Below are 22,364 nucleotides of genomic sequence, written 5' to 3'. Positions count from 1 at the left end.
TAGAATTTCTGGAAGGTGAAGTGCAGTTTTGTGTATGCAAGGCCGTGACATTTCCAAGTTTATAAAATAAAGTTGATAAATGCACTTGTAGTGTTTTGTCTTTACTTATTGACTGAGTAAATGAACAGAAAATCAGTTATTTTGCTTCAGAGATCATGGGCAGTAAGCCAGCACATTCAAAAGCATACAATAGGTCCCTGTTTCTTTCTTATCTGATGTAGTACCTATCAGCAAGTTTACGGTAAATTTGAACATTTATTTTAGGCTGAAATGTCAAAATCACTCAGTGTTGGCATAACTCTGCTCCTTCTGAAGTCACCATGATTTTAGTAAAAGCAGAGTTAGGCCAATGCTTAATACTTTTGAAAATTGAGCCTTTTTTTTATTCTTATAATAAAAAGCAGTTTCCATCCAAAAGAATGAGGTATTCACTACAGAGGTAACCATTAGTTTAAGTCTAAGAGAAATGAAAGTTGTTTATAGTTCAAAAATATGAATGCTTTGGCATCCTGGAGGACTGGTCAGGAGTCTTAAGTACCACCCAGACTCTACTTGAGTAATGCAAAAGCTCTCCACTATATATTTTTTGATATTTGGGATGAGTCTTCTAATCCTAGTAAAACTGGTATTGGCTATTGGTATAGACCAAAAGTCAACAGATGTAGTATTGGCTTTGTGCAGTTAGACGAACTCCACTCACAAGTCTTCCAATGAAATTGTGCATATGCAATATTTCTGTCTCCAATATGAATGCAAATACTCAAATCTTCATACCTCTCTCAGAAGGTGACGTTGTTGCATCTGGAACTTATCATAGATAGGTTACTAGAAAGATACAATCACAACATTAAAGAAATGTATAACATAAATTAATCTTTTCTCATAGGCCCTCGGTACAATCTGACTCTTTGGGATTTGGCGTGGGATCCACATGCAGTCAAAATGGAACTTAAATCCAGATTTGGCTTAGATGATCTTCATATTGGAAAAATCTTGAACTATACAGTAGAGTTAAATAAGGTAAATTTCTAAAAATGTCAACAGTCCTTTTCTGTTTTTTTTCTTTTGTAACTAGTAAGAGCTTTTCATGCCTTATAGACACTAAAGCAATAACTTTCTGAGGTAGCTACTTGGTAGGCATTGTCATCACATAATTTTATACTGGATAAATAACACCAGCCCTGCCTCGGTCTACAAACTTAAATAAAAGCATTGTGGGTTTTGTTCAGACTATGTTTGCATTGAGATACATGATGAGCTTCTTGAGGAAGATCAATCGTCACTAGAAGCAACAAATGTCACAGCATTACACAAAACTGCCTTAGGCTACGTCTACACGTGAAGCCTACATCGAAATAGCTTATTTCGATGTAGCGACATCGAAATAGGCTAACGTCTACACGTCCTCCAGGGCTGGCAACGTTGATGTTCAACTTCGACGTTGCGCGGCACCACATCGAAATAGGCGCTGCGAGGGAACATCTACACGCCAAAGTAGCACACATCGAAATAAGGGTGCCAGGCACAGCTGCAGACAGGGTCACAGGGCGGACTCAACAGCAAGCCGCTCCCTTAAAGGGCCCCTCCCAGACACAGTTGCACTAAACAACACAAAATACACAGAGCTGACAACTGGTTGCAGACCCTGTGCCTGCAGCATGCATCCCCAGCTGCCGCAGCAGCAGTCAGAAGCCCTGGGCTAAGGGCTGCTGCCCACGGTGACCATAGAGCCCCGCAGGGGCTCGAGAGAGAGCGTCTCTCAACCCCTCAGCTGATGGTCGCCATGGCGGACCCCGCTATTTCGAAGTTGCGGGACGCGCAACGACTACACAGTCCCTACTTCGACGTTGAACGTCGAAGTAGGGCGCTATTCCTATCCCCTCATGGGGTTAGCGACTTTGACGTCTCGCCGCCTAATGTCGAAGTTAACTTCGAAATAGCGCCCGGCGCGTGTAGCCATGACGGGCGCTATTTCGAAGTTAGTGCCGCTACTTCGAAGTAGTGTGCACGTGTAGACACGGCTTTAATGACTAATCTGAGAAGGAACAAGGGAAAGACCAAGACGATGATCAGCCGGTCCAACTACAATACCATCACAGTGGGAGTGGGTGACCTAGAAGATGTGGAGCAGTTCATGTACTCGGGGAGTATTGTGAGCAGAGATGGAGGGCCAGAAAAGATTATCAGTGCCAGATTAGGAAAAACAATAGCTCCGTTCAAGACTCTTTGTCTCATATGAGCTACGTCTACATTTGTATGCTACATCGAAATAGCTTATTTCGATGAATAGCATCTATACTTCCTCCAGGGCTGGTGCCGTCGATGTTCAACGTTGACGTTGGGCAGCACTGCATCGAAGTAGGCGCTGCAGGGGAGTGTCTACATGCCAAAGCGGCCCACATCGAAATAAGGGTGCCAGGAACAGCTACAGACAGGGTCACTGGGCGGACTAGCACTTCCCGGGCAACAGCAAGCTGCTCCCTTAAAGGGCTCCTCCCAGACACACTTGCACTAAACAACACAAGATCCACAGAGCCAACAACTGGTTGCAGACCCTGTGCATGCAGCATGGATCCCCAGCTGCAGCAGCAGCAGCCAGAAGCCCTGGGCTAAGGGCTGCTGCACACGGTGACCATAGAGCCCCTCAGGGGCTGGAGAGAGCGTCTCTCAACCCCTCAGCTGATGGCCGCCATGGCGGACCCCGCTATTTCGTTGTTGCGGGACGTGGATCGTCTACACGTGCCCTTCGACATTTAATGTCAAAGTAGGGCGCTATTCCCATCTCCTGTTGGGGATAGCGACTTCGACGTCTCGTTGCCTTACGTCGATTTCAACTTCAAAATAGTACTCACTATGTGTAGATGTGGCGGGCGCTATTTCGAAGTTGTCACGGCTACTTTGAAGTAGCCGGCTCGTGTAGATGCGGCTATGGAGATCACAGATATGATCTGAGAAGACAAAACTATGGATCGTCAATACAAACATGAAGAGTGTGCTCTTGTATGGATGTGAGACCTGTCATATGAAAAATCTTCAACTCACAAGCTATTGACATTTATAAACACATGCCTGAGGTATGCCCTTCACATCAAATGGCAAGACTTGGTGTAGCCAACCAGGTGCAGGTTCCCCAGAAACGAGGCTGCACCCAGAAGGTGAGTGCTATATTTGGTTTATTGAAAGCGCGTGACACCCACGACAGGAGCCCCAGAGACGCCGCAGTCACCCATGGGGGACGACCCTATGCGCCAGAGCTTTACTCGGGGAGAGGCTCTGTAACAGGCCTCCTAACACTAGCTGATAAAGCTGAACTTATGAACATAAGATTGCCTAAAATTGCCTATGCATTTCTTATTACTACCTTTTGTGGCCTACTGCCAGTGTAGCCTTAAAGTTTTGGCAAGCAAGCCTTGTTTTGCAGGTGTTGTGGGGCAGGATAATTTGTTTTGCAGCGTGTAGCCTTAAAGTATTGGCAACCGTGCTTTTGTATAGAATTCCTCTAAGGGTTCATAGAGGGGTCAAACTGCTCTTGTGAGACAGTTACAAACTCTTCTCGCACCCTATACTTGGTCACGAACAGGAAGCTTTTGAACAGAGCAGAACAAGAACCACTTGACATTCAAATCAAGAGAAAACAAGTAGGGTGGCTAGGCCACACTCCCAGAAAACCATCACCCAGCACAGTCCGTCAAGCTCTCAAATAGAATCTGCAAGGAAAACACAAAAGAGGAAGACCTCAGAAAATGTGGAGATCTCCTGAGATTGAAAGACAACAACTGGGATATTCCTGGGATCAGCTAGAAGTTTTGTCCCAGGACAGAATGAAGTGGAGGAGACTTGTAGATGGCCTATGCTCCATCCAGAGTACAGGTTGAACCTCTCTAATCCGGAACACTCATGTCCAGCAACATCTGTAATCCATCATGATTTCAGTTAGCTGGATGATAATTTACCATGGGTATGACCAAGTTTCCTGCAGGCCTTTAAAATTTGTTCATAGCCACCAGTCCTGGCTCTGTGTTCTGTGCTGTTATTTAGATGTAATTTATCTCTAAGCATCTCCTAAGAGCCCAGTAAGCAGTGGAAGTATTGGTAATGCTTCTAGACAACAGTGACGTCCTGCAGTCTGGCAAATTCTCTCTTCTGGCACCGGTCATGTCCTGCAGGTGCTATACTGGAGAGGTTCAACCTGTACAAGAGTTTAAGGAAGTCAACTAAGCCAACTATTTTTGCTTTTTTTGCATCCTCCATGGGGGGATATATAGCTTGAAGGGAAACAGGCAACTTGAGATCTAACATGGGCATGGCAGCATTGCAGGTGGGAGCGCGCTTCTCAGTGCAAATTGACAAAGAGCTCTATCTTGGTCCAAGCTAGCCAGCTAAACACAGGAGTGTGGTTGCCACAGCACTGGAGGTAGGTTGGTCACCTGAGTATGCATTGTGGTGCTCAGACAGGATTGTACATGGGCAGCTAGCCTGGGCTGCTGTCTGAGACATCATAGTCCTGCAGCATTCTGCTAGCGTGTTAGCTTGAGCAGAGCTAGTGTAAGGAAGCACTCTCTCAGCTGCAGTGTTGGCACACTCAAATGTTATTAAATATAAGAGTTTTTGAAATACAATGCAGAACAAAATGAAGTGGCGGGGTGGGCAGGGTGGTGGGGGATGGGGGGAGAACCAAAATATATTTCCATTTGCCTAACATTGTCTTTGAAATACCATATAAGTAAATATATATTACAATGAGATGATGGAAATCTATGCAGCAGTCAGAAGAGTGAAAATTGTCTCATTTCATTTCCCATCAGAATAAATGTAATTAGCTTCAGCAGACATGTCTGCACATGGAACTGCTTAAAAACAAATAATCGTTTCCATGCCATGCTCTGTTCACCTTATAGGAGGGTGATGGGGTTCTGCCATCTTGGTAGTTAACCTTTCAGAAATGACACTTGAACCTTTATCCTCATGTGTTTTAAAACAGAATTTTTGTGTTTGAAGATAAAAGCCTGTGGGTGTGAATCTTTCCATTCAAAAATGACAGCCTCTTTAATATTATTAGTAGTGAGAAAATAGTCAAGAATTAAACATTGTAATAATCCATTAGATTTAATCAACCAACTATCAAGTGTGAACACAGGCATTAGGACAGCCTGAACATGGAAGCACAGACAATTCTCTTGAATACTTGGCTCTATTTCTGCAGTCTATGTCCCCAGTGTAGAACTTCCCTCAGTCTTTTTTCTTCAGAACTGGAGTAACAGAGCTCAGGGTTCTTCTGGGCCAACATCACTAAGCACATACAAGGGGTCTCCAGCTGTTTAGCTTGGCTTAGCCCTAAAGGAATATAAAGTTTGCACATTAGATTATTACATATTAGAAAGTTGACCTAAGATATGCAATTACAGCTATGAGAATAGCATAGCTCACAGTTGCAGGGAGTATGGGAGTCGCTGGAGGTGCTGTCGGCACTGGATTTAGTTAACTTGAACCCCGGAAGGTGAACCTCCAACATGTCGATTCAGTGCTAAGTGTAGACAAGCCCTCAGGTTTGGTTCCTTTAAACTCTCAAATTAAATGCTAATTTTGAAACTGTCTGCATTTGCTGATCTTTAATATTTGGTCATGCACTTTGGACTCCAGCTCCTCTGTTTTCAGAAGAAATGAAACTATAGTGCCCTCAACTTAATTCAGTTACTAATATATTCAATCTGTTTAATATGATGAAAACTTCAGGGACCAAATAATTGTAATTACAATAACAGTCCCCTGCCCCCTTCACTGTTATAAATTTTGATTGCTTTAGGTGGGTATTGTTTAGAAGTTTAATCTAGGAGGTTGCCACTCAATTAAAGAAGGTGAAAATCCTGAATGAAAGAGAAGAAAATGAGTCCGAAGACGCACCATGATAAAGGTTGACTGGTAACTGAATTGTCATGTTAGACAGATATTGTGCACGTTATAAATGCTATCATCAACACTGTGCTCCCTGGTAGACAGACAGCAAAAAAAGATCTTCCGCTTATTTTGTGCGTAGTGATAAGAACAGATTTATTTGCAGAAAGAGAAAGTATGCTTTTGTTTTAAATGAACTCCAGTGAAGTGGGAGTACACAGAGTTTCTATTCTATTGCCAGACAAATAAACCTGTCATAGGTAGAGTCCTGTGTCGATATGAAATTTATCTGTGGATATAAATTGGATATCCGTGGAGCTGCTGGGCAGACCTTGATGTAAAAGCCATCCCTAGCAACCTAAAACTGGCAACCTAAATCTATTCCTCTGAGCGTAAGAGGCAAACAGCAGTTGCCAATGAATCACTGTGACTATCAGAATTTAGAGCAGCAGGGTCAGAACAAGATGTTTGGACCCTTGGTATGTAAAAGTTAAGAAAAGAACAGACAATATGGTACTTACACTGCCAAATGGGCCTGTATATTGATAGTACCACAGAGGTGCAAGCAGCTGTCAGGCTGTTGCTTGCCAGACTTTGTGCCCTGGCTGGGAGCTGCTTTGGCATGGCTGTATCGCCCCTCCAGCCTCACCGCTGATGTGGCTGTCCCTGGTCACACTAGTAGATGCAGGTTTAGGCACTTTGTAGCTACTAGCCCTGCACTGCTTTGATATGTCACAATTTCAAAAGTCTGATTACAGGATTACTATGAGTCAATATGTACAGAGTGGTGCTTTGAAATGGTATTATTAAGAAACAGAGGAATTTTAACTGGAAAAATAAAAAGAAATTAGCGCAAGTCAGATAGAGTTTACATGAGGTAAAAGCATTCTGAATATTTGGCAGACTTTGCAAGCTGTGAACTAGAATACGTTGAAATGAGTAATTAGTCCTAAATAATCATAGCCTTATACACCATTGCATCTAAAAGCTTGTTTGCTTCAGTAAATGTTGTGTCAGCGTGGCCACACTAGGGAAGCTATCCCAGTGCAAAATTCCTGAAGTCATATGGTGAACCATTGTAAAATGGGGATTGCGTCAGTACCATTTATTTGGTTTCAAGCTACATTAATGCAAAATTCCCTCATGTAGACAAGCCCAGAAATGTTCACAGCTGGGTAGTGACTAATGAGTTTTGGTGATGGGGGGTTTCCTGTCAAAATGCACTGAGTACATTTGCAGTCTTGCCCAATCACTTGATTGTGATAATTGGGCTTTGTTCATCCTGAAAACAGCCCCCTGGCTCTGTTTGTTTGACTCTGACAAGTAAGTTGATATGGGTGATAATACTGACTGGTTATCTGAGGTGCTCATCAGTTGCTTTTGTCACTGCCAGATTCCCACAGAAGGCACACTGGAGCAGTTTGTGTACTCAGTCCTGTCCAGCCTGTCAGAATTTGAAGCTAACAGAAAGGATAATGAGGGAGGCTGTATTCCTGAATGGCCGGAGGCCAAAGTCTATATTGTTAATTCTGTCAACAAGATCAAACTCTACGTGCAGGCGGGCTTTAATAGGACAGCTGATACGATATATGTTTTGCTTATATACTGTTAGTCAACCCTTTGCTGTTTTTGAGCTACATTCAAGACCAAAGGCTGGCTATGCTCTATTTTTTAAAAAAGGGCATGCTGCATGGTTAGCACTGAGTGCTTATGTTGGAAATGTAACGGAAATCCTATTTATCCAGTTTCTAATTAGCTCAAACTCCTCTTTAACTGAAGCTGAGGCATAAAACCTCAGAGCTCGTACAGAGGGAAATTCACTTCTGTGTAAATTCACTTCATGCACGCAGTCCCTCTTAAACTCCACCTTGAGGATTTCACTAGTGAATAAACTGTGTGCTGTCTACTTGCAGAGGAATGAATTTCACTCATAATGAATTACCACCCTAGTTAGATTTGTATTTGAGAGAGTGTTTGGATACAACTGGAAGCAGAACACAGGGCTGCATCTCTAGCTCTCCTCTGTATCACTACAAGTTCTCCTGTTATGGGATGTCTTGAAAAGTAAGATCCAGCTAGGTTAGTGGTGTCATGCATGTGTCATCACCTGTAGAAGAGGCTAAGGGTTCCACATAGATCGCAAGTGAAGTACAGTTAAGGAATCACAATTTAAAGATGATCACACCTTGTCTGAATTTTGCCATTTACTTTAACTGAAGTGTGTATTCTTGGGATAAAGGCTATTTGTATGGAGTCCTAGGAGTGCACAGCAGGTCACCATACACAACTGCTGTCTCTGCTCTGAGGAATTTCCAATCTAATCTAAGGACAGCAGAGCAGAGCTTGTGTGTAGTTTTCATAAACACGTTGTGCACTTCAGCAGCATTCCTGGTAAAAGAATGTAATAATAGTACTTATCGTTAGAACATGCTTTTCATCAGCAGACCTTAAAGTTCTTTGCAAATGAGGTCGGTTTCCCTAGTCCCATTTTACAGATAGGGAAAATGAGGCACAGAAAAGGGAAGTGACTTGCAAAAGAGGCCACTGGCAGAACAAAGACGAGAAACCAGGTCTCCTGAGGCCCATTCACTACTCCACCCTTCCTTCCTGTATAACACTGTTATATAATGGTCAGTATTTACCACATAATTACTATATTTAACTTAAATTCCTGTGGTAGTATAAGATATTACTATATGGTAACATTTTAGTGGTGACCACTTGAAGGACTGTATACTCTGTTCCAGATTTTGGCCCTCCTTTTGACCCCTAAGAGGGCAGCTATTGATGTAAAAGCTATCCCTAGTACTTACTTTTTTACACAGCTATCCCTCGCAAAGTAAAGCTGGTATAGCTGCTAAATATATCCCCTTGAGCATAAGGGGCAAGTTGGTAAGTAAGAGGGGAGCAGCAGTTGCTAGCGACTCCCTGCAACTAGCAGAATTTAGGGCCACTGAATCAGGCCAAGGTATTTGGGCCCTAAGTATGCGGAAGTAGGTGAAATAACTGAAAACCCTGTACTTGCCAAGTGGGTATGCATGCTGATTATACTTATCATGGGCCTTCATGAAGCTAGTCCTTTCGGTGTATAGATGAATCACTAGAGAAAACTTTCACTGTACATTGTAACTCTTGAGGAAGAAAATATGATTTTAGATAGTTTTGTAAAGAATATTTGTGTTTTGCAAAATGGAAAGTGCTCCATTCTGGTAATAAAGCAGATTTTATTTCTCCTTTTAATGTGCTAGGTATTCAAGCAGGGGTTTAGTAGCAGCGAGCCTCAGAAATTCCTTTTTGAACTTGGAAGAAGCATGGCTAATCTTGTGTCTCAATATCCAGATGACAATGAGGCCAAGAAAATTATTTCAGCAATAAATATCCTTATGCAACATGTGAGTCCAAACTTGGAACTTAACTTTCCAGAAAAAATTCATGAATCCCAGAATGTGTAAGTTACATATCCCCATTTTGATATTCACTATTGAAGATATGGCTATGTAGACTTTACTTGAATGGCATAAATGTTAGCTGTGATAATCAGAGGATAATATCTTAATAAAGCATTTGCTCTTATACACAGGACTGCTGACAGAGGGGGGGAAACAAGGTGGGGGAAACAAAGGCACAGGGGCCCAGTATTTCAAAGGGGCTCAGAGCTCCCAGCCATTGCCATATATATCTGCTGTGGCAGTGGTGGTGGTTGGGAGCTCCAGGCTGTTTTGAAATGCTGTGGGAGCATCACTCTGCCACTTCTGACGGTTGGAGAGGGACCCCCCAATGTTGTGCTCTGGGTGGCATGAAGGGCTGGCTGCCTTTGATGCTGCCCCATCCACCCAAGTCTCCACAGCCAGCCCCCTCACACTTTGCCCCCAGACCTGTGGTGGCTGTTGATATTGCTGTTTACATCATCTCCTCTTTGCAGACTTGATCATGAGAGATACATACAAGCGGTAATACAGAAGTCTGTGTGCATGTGTAAAGGCAACTGTGGAAATAAGGCTATACGTTAGTCTAGTACAGGAGTCAGCAACCTTTCTGAGGCGGAGTGCCAAAATTTCACTTTTTGACCTCAATGTACAGCCTGAGAGCCGGTGATACTTTTTAAAGTCACTAATAGTCCTGCTTACAACAGCTTCATTAATAAATTAGGATGCAGAGCTTCACCGTTCAGGTGGTGGTTGGTAGCATTAGCTGGGCTTTTGTTAATCCACAGGCAGCATGGCTTTAAGCAAGCTCCTGGCTGCATGGGGGAGGAAGTATGGGGCTGAGCTCTTGCCTCATATATCGATGAAAATTGGCTTGTGTGTTGCTCTTGGCACCTGTGCTGCGAGTTGGTGACCCTTGCTCTAGTAGATTGATACAATACACAAACAGACATGCACTCAAACTCTGAAGTGTGTGCTGATTTGAATATACTGATGAATTTCATGCCTACTACATACATATTTCAAGTTGTTAGCAGATAATAGTTAAAGATTTGACACACTAAAAAGGGAAGAACATGAAAATCTATGTCAGAATAGGTTTCAAACACAAGGAAATCTTTGAAAGGTTTAAAAACCAAAACAGAGGGAAAGGCTGAAGCTGAATGTAAGCACTTAAAATGATGTGATCAATTATTAAATGTAAATATTTATAGGCAAGTAGCTCGAAATCTATAACAGAAAACTATTTATTCAAATGAAAAGTTTTAAGTGGGGATAAGACATATGGTGTTTTCTTAAACTCAGAGATGGCATTATGTTTCGGGTTGTGTTTTAATTCTGCAGAAAACTACATTCAATTCCTTTCATTAAAGTATTAATCTACTAGGTGCATTTACCCCTTTCCTTTCCTTCACAAAATAAACTCTTGATATTTACCCAGAAAAAATCAACTATTCTGCATCAGTTTCGCTTGTTTTGTTGTAATAAACAGAGAGAAAGTTCCAGGAAAAGTTAAATAAAATAAACTGAAAAAGAAGGGCGCTGTGTGAAAAGAAATGCTGTGTGCTAACACCAGTGCCACTCCTTGAAATACTTCATTCTGAAAGGAATTTTGTGTGTCCATGTTGGGTTTAATTATATTCTCTCATTAGTCTAAATCAGGGGATGTCAATAGGTGGCCCTACCAGACTCTTTTTTTGAATTGACCTCAAAATCTTTTTGTTTACTTACTGTTACTGCAGTGTGAATAATGTTTCTGTGGAGTCTGGGCCTGCATTGTACCTTGACCAAGATATTTGGATATAGAAAAAAAAAATAGAAATTGGACTACCCCTGTTCTAAATTAAGAGAAGGAGAATAATCTGAGAAAGAATGGTACAGTAGTTAGCTTCATGGCCTGATACTTGAGAGATGTGGGTTGAAGTCCCTATTTCACCTTAGAGTTCTTGTGTAACCTTGGGCAATTCGCTAGGTCCCCGAGTACCTTAGTTCTCCATATGTAAACTGGGCCTAATAACACTTCTCCATCTAACAGGGAGCCACTTTCACAACTGTGAGGTACTATGGCAAGAGGCCTTCTGCTGCTTCCCTGATCCAGCATAAACAGTCTCAGATAAATCTTTTATCACACGGTTAAACAACACAAAGGCCTCACTCTCAATTCTATACCTAACCTCCCAAGCCTCAGGGCCACCTGTGCTAGAGGTCTCTGGCACACTAGCTCTGCTCCTCTCTTGGAGCCACAGTGATGGGGTTATTTCCTTGAGCCCATTGCTTCAGGGACCCAGGAGTTAGTTCCACTCCAGCATGGCTTTGCTCCCCAGTGCTCTGTCTCAGCCCTTTCTCTCCCCAGCTATCTAGTAGCAGCCCTTTATAGACCCAGGTGTAGTCAGTCTCTCTAACTCGTCTAGTCCAGTCCGGGATAGCTTGGCTCATGCTAACCAGAGACTAGCTACCTTGTCATAAGGTCGTTAAGGAACCTTGGAGACTTTTTTCCCCCCCTTTCTCTTTTGATCTGCAAAGTAAATTCCAAGAGTTGAAAAGTTTTTCTTCCCTTAATGTTTCTGAGACTTGTGAGTTTGCTAAAACACCACAGAATGTATGGCTCTGTAAGTGGAATGAGAACAGGAGGCAAAGCAGTTCATATTGACGTTCACCATATAAAGCTGTCATTAGCTTGAATATTCATGTTAGCATTCCAGTTAATCTTCAAGCACTGATTTTTTTTATTTGCATGTCTTTAGCAGTACTAAAAGGTTGTTTTTTCAGTTGTTACTTTTTAATTTTTATATGCCATTGTATACTTTGAAACTATTAATCTAAAAATGACCACCCCCACCCCGATAGAAAAAATGAATTACATACAAATTATGCATCTAAAAACAAATATAACAAAATACTTAGGAACTGCCTGAGGACTCACTAAAATTTATGATCCCCAGTAACACATGCAAGTACAAACAAGTAGTTCCATGGACTTCAGTGCATGCATGCATGTGTATACAGGATCAGATGCAAATCTTGTTTCAGTTATGCATGTTCAACAATAAAAGGAATAACACTTACCCCAAGATTCTTGACTAGTGCATGCAACACTGCAAACAATATATTTATGTTGAAATACTTTAAATTTCCTATTCTCCCAGTCCAACAGAATTATCTTGTTAGCAGTCAGTCATGAGGCTAGTTTAAGTTTTTTTGAATTCTAATACCAGTCTTCTGCACCACTGGCAACCAACCCCTGACAGCTTGGGTCATGTGAAAATTGTATTAGCTTATTCTATACCTTGTTATCCAAGTCATTAATGAAAATACTGAATCATGCCAGACCCAGGCCAGGAGCCTGCTGGGCTTCCCAAGGTAAATAACTTCAATTACAACAGTGAAATACTGGCAGCTATTCTTTGAGTACTGTCTTTGAGTATCGTAGCCTCTCTGCCCTCCCCACCCCCATAGTAATTCCATGTAGACTACATTACCCTAGATTGTTTGGATTTTTGTGTGGGATGCATCAAAAGCCTTACTAAAATCAAGATGTATCACACCTGCAAAAATATGAATAGATGTGAGTACAATACAAAAATAAAGTCATTCTGTAGTACTACGTCCTTCTGGGTGATGATATGTTGAACTCCTCAGTCTATTTTTCTTTCTCTTTACCTACAGAGTTCTGTATCTGGACAAGCTGCGGACTGTGATTCAGAGCTTGCCTCAGTGTCCTTTTGTGAAGAGAGTGCTTCTGGTGGATGGAGCTATAAGGAATGTAATCATCCAAAAATTATATTTCACTAAAGGTAAAGCTGCACTGTGGTTACTTTTCACTAGCTCTCAAATGGCTGTCATGCATTGATCAATAATGCTGTACATCTTGGAAAGCATTCAGTCTGCATTATATATCCCACACTAATATATTTCCGGTGTCTCTAGAGTTGTTCAGATTTCATTTCTCTTAATGGTAAAACACACCACACACACATCTTCATTTCACAAATTTAGTAAGGAAAGCCGTTTGCTTTCATCCTGATGAACAGATGCCTGTGAAGTAGTATATGCTTGTTTTTTTTCAAGGATTTAATTCAAGCAGGTGTGAATAATTGTACAACATATGTCCTGTCTCCTACACATGTGGACTTGAACAAGATCTCCAGATCTGTGCAATACTGTACTTTGTAAGAGTTTTGGATCCTGGTCTCAATCTGTCGCTGGGTTTCTGCCAGTGTAATTATCCCCAAACCCTGGGTATGAACACTCACAAACAGTTTACATCAGGATTCAGCTCTGATCTTTGTGGCTTTTGTTTTTCCCTGCCAGTGACCTGTTGTTTCTTTTTGCCTGTACAATGTGAACATTCTAGCTTTAGAGTGTGTTTTATGATTGCAAATAGCTGTCAGATTTTTGTGTTTTTGGATGATTCTACGTTAGTCAGTTTTAAATGTTACACTAATTAATCAAATTTCAGTGTTTGACGTGCAGTTCTATTCTAAAAAATGACTGAAGAATATGTATAATTATATTGTCTTAATGACTCCCACATCACATGTTCTCAGATTACATATAAAAGTATTTGCAACATCAAGCACGACATCCTGAGTCAATACTTTCATCCTTGTGCACTATTATGAGATACAAAGGTTTTTAAAGGTCACATGATGTTCTCAGTGATAATAGTGGTTATTTCTTCAGATTATAGCATCGGTAATAACTCTGTTGCTGTTGTCATTAATGGGTTTGTAGCTGATGGGTCTGTAATTGAAATTCAATACTGTACCCTGCTCTCTTGCTGTTGTACAAGACACAAGAATAATCTAAGCCAGCCTCTTGGCTGTGTTGGCTCAGAGTAAGTGGGGAGAGTGAGAGGAATTGCAAATATATTTTAGTGGCTGAATGAGGGCAACATTACTCTGAGTGCACAACAGGGAGCAGACCTGGCGAGGAAGGAAAATGTTTTCTTTACATAACCTTTTTTCAAAGTAGAAGCACAATTTTAAGTCACAAACTTAGTGCACAATCAGCCACTTTATATTTCTACATTAAATGGCCATCAATCAGGATAACTTCATGGAAGTCATTGGAGTGAAACCAAAGTAAAATTAACATGTCATAAATAATAGCAGGATTAGGCCCATAAACTAATTTAAAACATTTGCTCACTGGTTTTTGCATGCTGTGAATATTTCTTTAGGCTGCAGAAACTGTCTTATTTGTTCATTGTTGTTCTATATTGTGCACCCAGCACAATGGAGTCCTTATCCTCACGATTCAGGTTCCTAAACACATTGCACTATCAGTAACAGTTCTGAATTACTTGTGCACCCCAAACCTCTAAGAAATTCAGAATCATGCCTGGAGTCTTTGGGTTTTTTTAGAGGTATTCATTTCATGTATTTTATATGAGATTCTGATGTAAATTGGTGTGGCCATACTGGTATCAATAGAACTATCTTGTTTATACCCTCTGAGTGTCTGGAGAAATAATTTCTTTAAGGTGCAGAAAAGTTTGTCACATTCTTGGCAAGAACAGGTGGAAGAAAACAGCTTTAACATGGTGGGACAGCTTTAGCATGGAATGAATATTTCATAAACTCTTGGTGGTTCAATCCCCATAAATAATACATCTTTCACTATATGCAATATTGTAGCCAGACAAAGTCTCCCCCTTACAAGCCAGCTTGCTCGCTGCCCCCCCCCACTGAGAAGCACACAGGGCACGGAAACGGCTGCTGACAGCACAGTCTTTGATGCCCTCATTGAGGCCCAGATGTGCTAGCTTATCGTGACCCTGAGAAGCAGAAAGTACAGCTAGAAGGCTAACAGGCCAAACTGTCAACATGAGGTGGGGGGGACCCTCAAGAAATCACCCCAGCTGGCATTGATCGATATGATGACCACACAACCATCCCAGAAGGGGAAGTGCCCCGCCCACAGAAAAGAATGTCCTGTACTCCTAAATTGCTTATCTCCTGTCTTACAAGTGCAAATTAAGTAAGAAATGCCCTTGTAACAAACTGGCATCACAAAGACAGACCAGTATGATCTGGCACCATAGATAAGAAAGAGAATACATAACCCATAGGGGTATAAAAGATGGGTCCAGCAGAACTCTAACTTTGAGCGCATTCCACCAACTACCTGCTGGTCGGGTCAGGTAATTGCCTCCCGAGGTCCACAACTGGGGACACCCAACCTCGTATTCGTCTTTCCGCGGAATTGAGTGACCGATCCGGCTTGGCTACGCTGGTATCGAGAGACGCAGAGAGGGTAAGATACACCCATGCTAGGTCTCCGACTTTTTTGTGCACAGCTAAAGAATTAGAGCTCTGTAACTAGATGTCATTGTATCAAGATATCATTGTGTTAGATGGTAACAGATATCTTTGTATTGGATTGTAATGTAACTTGTTAACACCTGTACTTTGCTAGCATATAAGAAGTAGACAATAGCCTTTTGTAACCACACGCTTATAACTGTAGCTTAATAAACTTGTAACTAGTTAAGCTCTGAGCCTGACCCGGTTATCCCTTTGTCACTGCAACACACCCAGCACAACAAAAAGAACTTTAACCATTTGGTTACTACAGCCTGGCCGTGGGTGAGAGTGCTAGGAGCTGCCTGCTCTAACAGTAAAAACTGGGTTGCTTAGGACCCAGGGGATTACCTCACCGCACATTACCCGGCCACCGGCTAACAAATATTCATAGTGTGTGTCTACATGAGCCCCCTGCTTTGGGAAGGGGCAAGTTAATGAGGCAGTTCGAAATATGCTTATGAGGCACTTTAATGAATATGCAGTACCTCATTAGCATAGTGGCGGCCACGGCAATTCGAAAGTGCCACTTTTGAATCGCAAGTCGCCCATGTAGCCGGGGGTCTTTTGAAATAAGCCCCCTGTCTTTGAAAGCCCCTTTTTCCCAAAGCAAATGGGAAGTCCTGGGGATCATTTTGAAAGGCCCCTGGCCTTCGAAAGGCCCCTGGCTACATGGGCGGAGTGTGATTAGAAAGCACTTACAAATCGCTGTGGCTGCCATTATGCTAATGAGGTGCTGCATATTCATGGCAGCGCCTCATAAACATGCCGTTTCCAAAGGAGGGGGCTCATGTAGACACACCTGTGGAGAAGTTGTCCTGTAATCCAATTCTTTTCTAATACCGGTATAAATAATCTGGAACTCTATTTTAAGTCAGTGGCTCTGTACCACTGCGACTCTTGTCAGAGATAAGAACTGCAAGGAATGGAATATGAGTGCCACTGCTTTTTGTTGCCCTCCTGCACTGTATAATATGGATATCCATTTTTTTGGCTGTATTGGGGTGACTTTTTACAGCTCTGGTAGTATAAAGGGTAGAAAGTATAAAGAGGACTACACACCAGAGCAGCCCAGTGATGGAAACTTGGGAGCTCCTTCACCGTAGCAGATATTGCCCAATGACTCCCAGAGGTCCAGGAGAGCATGACTCTTGTGCCACAGAAGCACGGTGCAAGTGTTCCAGCTGTACAAAGGCAGCAGTACCATCTGGATGTAGGAGTACATGCAGATCCATGGACTTAATTCCTCCTTGCCTGCTTGGTGTGGATGCCAGACAATGATAGCCCTTGTTTTCTGAGGTTATGTCTACACAGCAGCCTTAGTCTGAAATAAGCTATTTCCGAAATAATTCCTTTTGGAGGGGGTATGTTAATGAGGCAGTTTGGAAGATGCCAATGAGGCACTGACATGAATATGCATGGGCAGCATGTGTTCCAAAAGTGGCACTTTCGAATAGTGCACAGCTGCCATTATGCTAATGAGGTGCTGCATATTCATGTCAGTGTCTCGTTAGCATCTTCCAAACTGCCCCATCAAAATCCAAAAGGAGGGGGCATGTGCAGGTACAGCCAACGTGCCTCTTGTGAAATAGGCTCTGTTAAGACAGGGAATAACACATACTTTGAAATACCAATTTTGAAATAAGCACTAATTCCTATTTTAACATCATCTACTTTGAAATAGTCACTATTCCTTGTAAAATGAGGGTTACCAATTTTGAAATAACTCGACTGCTATTTCAAAATTATTTTGAAATAGTTCTTGCATCTTGTAGACACATGGATAGTTAGTTATTTTAAAATAACGGCTGTTATTTTCAAATACGTGTGCTGTGTGGACATACCCTGACAGTGCAAAAACTGTAGCTGTATACACACCTACTGCAAAGGGGTGAAGAAGAATCCTTGTGCTTTTCCAATGAATACACATTGTGGCTACATCTACACTACAGAGATGTTTTCAATGAAGCCTTTTGCAAGATCTCTTCTGGAGGAGCTTCTTTCAAAACTGAGCATCCACACGCAAAAAAGCAGATATAAAGAACAATTTGGTCTTTTGAAAGACAATGTCCACACAGCCCCCGGCTCTGTCAAAAGAATGGGCCAGCGATAAAAAAAAATCAAGCCCCATGAGGACTCCTCTTTAAAAAAAAAAAAAAAAGCCTGCAGAGTGTCTACATGTTTCCTTTCAAAAGAAGCCTTTGAAAGCAGGCGTTCTTCCTGAAATGGGAAAGGAAGAGCAATTTTGTAAGGATCATAACATTCTTTTGATTTTACTTTTGAAAAAATGCTTTTTGTGTGTAGCTGCTCCATAGGATCTTTTGAAAGAGCCCCCTTCTTTCAAAAAATCTTTTGAAAGAACTTGCTAGTGTGGTCTGTCTTAAGAGTTATTACAATTACATTACACCATGTTGCGTGTATAAATCTAGAAGTATGTTTGTCTCTTTCATAGAGCACATTCTAAATCACAGGGATAACTATTTCTTTTTTCTGAACAAAAGTATGAATGTCTTACAGAAATTTTACATAACCTGGAAAAATTGAAACCCTTTATTGAAAAGGATGGCTTCATGCATCTTGACCTTGAAACACTCTTTTTGGAGTTAAAACAGGCAAGTCATTCCTTATTCTTGGTCTTTAATGCACATAATATCTACAGATTAAGACTGGATTCTTTTTATTCCTGGTAAAGAGCATGGTTGCTAAAATAAGCAGTTCACGATTCTGTTTGTTGGAATTGGTTTAGTTTTTATTTTATGTGTCATGGTTGTGGGGTGGGATAGGTGGAGTTCTATTAAATCAGTGTCTTCTCACTTGCTGCATTTTCACAGCGATGGTGTATTAATTGCGTTTTAGATCTTGATGAGTAATACATCCTGTGTCTGCAAAGATTTACTTACAATGTTTGACAAGGCTGTTCAGCTTCCACAAGACTTTAAGGTCAGAGAGATTTTAGCAGGAATTGTGTGCCATCACAACTATTCAAATGATTCCTTTGAGTTAAGCAACCAAATCCAGTCAGTAAAGAAGTCTGTAAGTATTTCTGATTTTTTTTTAATAAGACCTGAGGTGCATTTTTGGTTTATTTCATTTTGTTCATTCATAGTGGCCCAGAGTAGTAAAATACCTACAGTAAATTAAATTATTTATAATAAATTTATGGTAACACACATACACATTTTGTGTGCTCATGACCATTTGGATGAGCCACTTTGCTAGGACATGCAGAAGGAGAATCGATTGAGGACTTGATTCCCCTCTCTCAATCTCACCTGCACCTATATGAACTGGAAACAGTACTACAAAAATCAATAAATTTACGTTAGAAGGATAAGACAGGGTAAAAATCTGAAAAAAGAATTGTCCCCTTTAATCGCTCACTGCTTACAAATAATTGCTTTCTTTGTTTTCAAAGGTCCTACTTTTGCAGAAAGTACTTCTTGGAGAACAGAACCTGCCAGATTCAATTAAGGAAGAATATTTGGGATGGAAAGAAATAGAACAGCGGCTCACTGAAAATAGTGCTGTTTACTGTAAAATTAATCAGTTGCTGGGCACAAAGGCACCATCTCAGGATGAAGTCTGTGTTCACTCTTGTCAGAAGCAGCTACTCCTCTCATTGTAATGACTTATACATGTTGTTATTTATAAAGGGCCTGATTGTATTCTCCCTCACAACAAGTTAAATTGGGGAGAAACTCCACTGACGTCAATGCAGTGTGGAATCAGTGCAAATGAAATCAGCCTTGTATCAAGAAAAGTTGCTCACATATGAATTTATTTTTGTATTTCCTCTCAAAAGTTAAATTTGGGCACAAGGTTGTTAAAATAAAGTTCCCTGTATGATACAAATACAATCAAGTATTCTGTTAGGCCCGAACAGTCAGGGTCTTACAGATACTTACGAATGCAGCATCCCATCCCATTCATTAAGAGATTACACTTCTGCATGAAGATATTCAGGCACATGAGTATTTGCAGAATCAAGCTATTCTGTAGAGAAGGTTTGCTTCTTTTTAAAGACTCCATTAAGCCTAAACTTAATTCCATTGTAGTCACTGCTCCAAAACCCATTGATTTAAAGGGAAGCAGGAGCAAGCCCATTGCTTGTACCAGACCCTCTATATTAGATAATTTATTAGTGCCTCGCTTTTGTCCCTTTTTCATATTTGTCAGAAAAATTGATTTTTATCCCCCGACGTGTTTCTAAATTAATTGGAAATTGACTGGGGTCTGTTGGTTTGCTTCTCTTATTTGAGCACCAGCCTTGCTGATAATTACAGCATGACCCTGGCCATGGGGCTTTGAGACCAACAGAGGGCTCTTATGCAGACTCAAAGGGCTCTAGAAAGTGCTTTTTTAATGTAGACACACAAGAATTTATGCTGTTGTTTGGACTGATCTTTCTTTTTAATGATGCAACAGAGGATTATTAATACAAGTAGGTAGTTAAAATCAGGAAGATGCACTTCCTTCCCAGGTTGTATTGGTTTTAGTGTGCAACATTTTGAGTTAAACTGTTTGTCAGTGTTTCTTGAATTCATGGTACTTTTTCTATGTTTATCAGTAACTTGGGTGCCCCTAAGAGTCAGATGCCCATTTTTGTTTGCTTGAACATCAGTGGGAGTTTTACCCTTGATGACAGTGTGAGCAGGACCTGGCCATGAGCCTTGCTTGCCTTACACCTGTGATAGCTGCATTGAAATCAGTGGGACAGCTCGTAAAAGTAAAACAATAGCAGGATCGAGTGCTACCCATACAGCAGAACCATGTGCTGAACCCAGGGATTTTAATTCAGAAAATCATCATTGTGATCATTATATATCCCACTTATGGATCCTTGTTCATTTTAGGGCTATCTGTACACTTGAAGAAATGTGGGTTGAGTTTGAGGCAGACCCATACTGGAAGCACTTAACAACATTTGTCAGGAGAACATGTGAGATAGCTCAATATGTGAACAAAGAAGAAGGTTTCACCAGAGGTCACTCAAGTAAGTAAACAAATAGCTATTGATCGAGTAGATTTTTTTTTTGCCTTCTATTTGTTTTTCACAGTACAGGACTCAAAAAAGAAACAGAGGAAGTTTCATAATGGGTGCACATCTATTTTCAAAAAAGCTTTTACTCTTAGGATTAAGGCAATAGTTAAACTGCTAGCTGAGGTAAAACCCAGAGAATACATAATCTGGTTCTGTGTGCATTTACACTGGTGTAGGTATGGTTTTTGTTTTTTTTGCTGGTAGTGTACTGATTCATCAAAACCCCAAAGCTTTTTGTGGCAATGTATCTGTTGGGAGATAGGTCAGAAATTGGGGGGAGCATGGGCTGCAACAGGAGAGAAAAAAGGTAAACACGGGGGTCAAAATCGAATCAGTATCTTAGTTGTCGATATACAAACACAAGAAGTATTGGGAATAGAAGGAAGAACTTGTGATGCTAGTAAATAAACACAAGTGTGACATAGTTAGCATCACAGAGACTGTGTGGGATAATACATGTGACTGGAATATTGTTATAGAAGGGTACAGCTTACTCAGGAATGCTAGGCGGGGGTGGGGAACAGGATATGTTATAATGTATATACTTGGACTGAGGTTGAGATGGACATAGGAGATGGACACATTGAGAGTCTCTGGATAAGGTTAAAAGACGTGAAAAACAAGGGAGATGTCATGGTAGGTGACTATTACAGATCACCTAACCAGACAGGAGGTGGATGAAGCTTTTTTTCTTTTTTTTTTTTTTAAAAAAACATCTTAGGTAGGGCTTGAACTTGGGTAGCCACCCTCTGTCTAAGGCTAGTATTTGGGCCACATAGCTCTTAGCAGTTCTTGGATGAGAGTGCTTCATAATTTTTTTTCAAAAGATCTTGGGTTTTGTCTTGACATGGGGCAGGAAAGCGTTCTGAAATATTTGGAAAATTTTGTTGGACAGGAAAGCTATTTGACAGTCTGACTGACACCATGGATACATTAGTTAAATAGCGCTAATACCAGGCACATGGTTCCTTCAGTTTTTTCCTATCGTTCCTTCACCTGAATTCACCTATGTTTGCACACATTTTGAAAGACACTTTTTATTTAGCAGACTGACACATTTTGAAAATGGTTCTTAATCAGCATCTCACAACCGAAGTGAAAAGCTCCAACAGTTAATTGGAAATAAGCACTGAATATCCTGCGCTAAGAAAGCTGCTGAGAGAAACTGACCACAAAATAACTGTTAAAATTATTGGATTTCTTAAAAAATCACCCTTATGATATGGGCTGGCATGACCTGAAAGTCTCCCACAAAGCAAGACGATTGTATGGAATTCAGAGCTCTGATCACTGTGATGCACTACAGGATAACCAGGACATGCCTGTGAATTTCATAAAGATACTTTTTTGAGGCTCTGGGAAATGAAAGGTTACTGGTGTGTTGAAGTCCTTTCCCTTTGCATGTGGGGGACATTCAGAATATATTTGCATAATAAAATTCAGTCTTCATTTTACTGTAGCTTTGGACTTTGTATTTAATTCAAATATAGCCTCAGTTCTTTCTATGAGGGGTTTGTGGTTACTGGTACATTTTTTGTAGATCTGTTATTTATTGACCCTATCACTATTCTTTAAACCATTCATTGCTGGTTGGTATCAAAATACACTTACTAAAAGGGCCATATCCTTTCTTCATTAAAAATGCATTGTTTTGGATTTCTATAGCAGTATCGGAGAATGTAGTTGTATGTCTCTTTTCAT

At 41.0% G+C, this 22,364-nt stretch overlaps 1 protein-coding gene across 1 annotated transcript in view; it reads left to right on the top strand.

Annotated features, from left to right (window-relative positions):
• Nucleotides 1–22,364, top strand: part of ABCA13 (ATP binding cassette subfamily A member 13) — a 316,624-nt gene that overhangs the window by 36,014 nt on the left and 258,246 nt on the right. The window contains exons 8-15 of the mRNA XM_074986018.1: nucleotides 887–1,020; nucleotides 7,286–7,450; nucleotides 9,141–9,340; nucleotides 12,984–13,111; nucleotides 18,140–18,234; nucleotides 18,479–18,655; nucleotides 19,038–19,243; nucleotides 20,476–20,615. Of these exons, the coding sequence (XP_074842119.1) occupies nucleotides 887–1,020; nucleotides 7,286–7,450; nucleotides 9,141–9,340; nucleotides 12,984–13,111; nucleotides 18,140–18,234; nucleotides 18,479–18,655; nucleotides 19,038–19,243; nucleotides 20,476–20,615 (1,245 nt within the window). The remainder of the gene's footprint in view (nucleotides 1–886; nucleotides 1,021–7,285; nucleotides 7,451–9,140; nucleotides 9,341–12,983; nucleotides 13,112–18,139; nucleotides 18,235–18,478; nucleotides 18,656–19,037; nucleotides 19,244–20,475; nucleotides 20,616–22,364) is intronic.

The sequence above is a fragment of the Carettochelys insculpta genome, chromosome 2, assembly GCF_033958435.1.
Source record: "Carettochelys insculpta isolate YL-2023 chromosome 2, ASM3395843v1, whole genome shotgun sequence".
NCBI classification, from domain to species: Eukaryota; Metazoa; Chordata; order Testudines; family Carettochelyidae; genus Carettochelys; species Carettochelys insculpta.
Note: the sequence above shows the minus strand (reverse complement) of the source record. Positions and strands in the feature narration are given on the sequence as shown.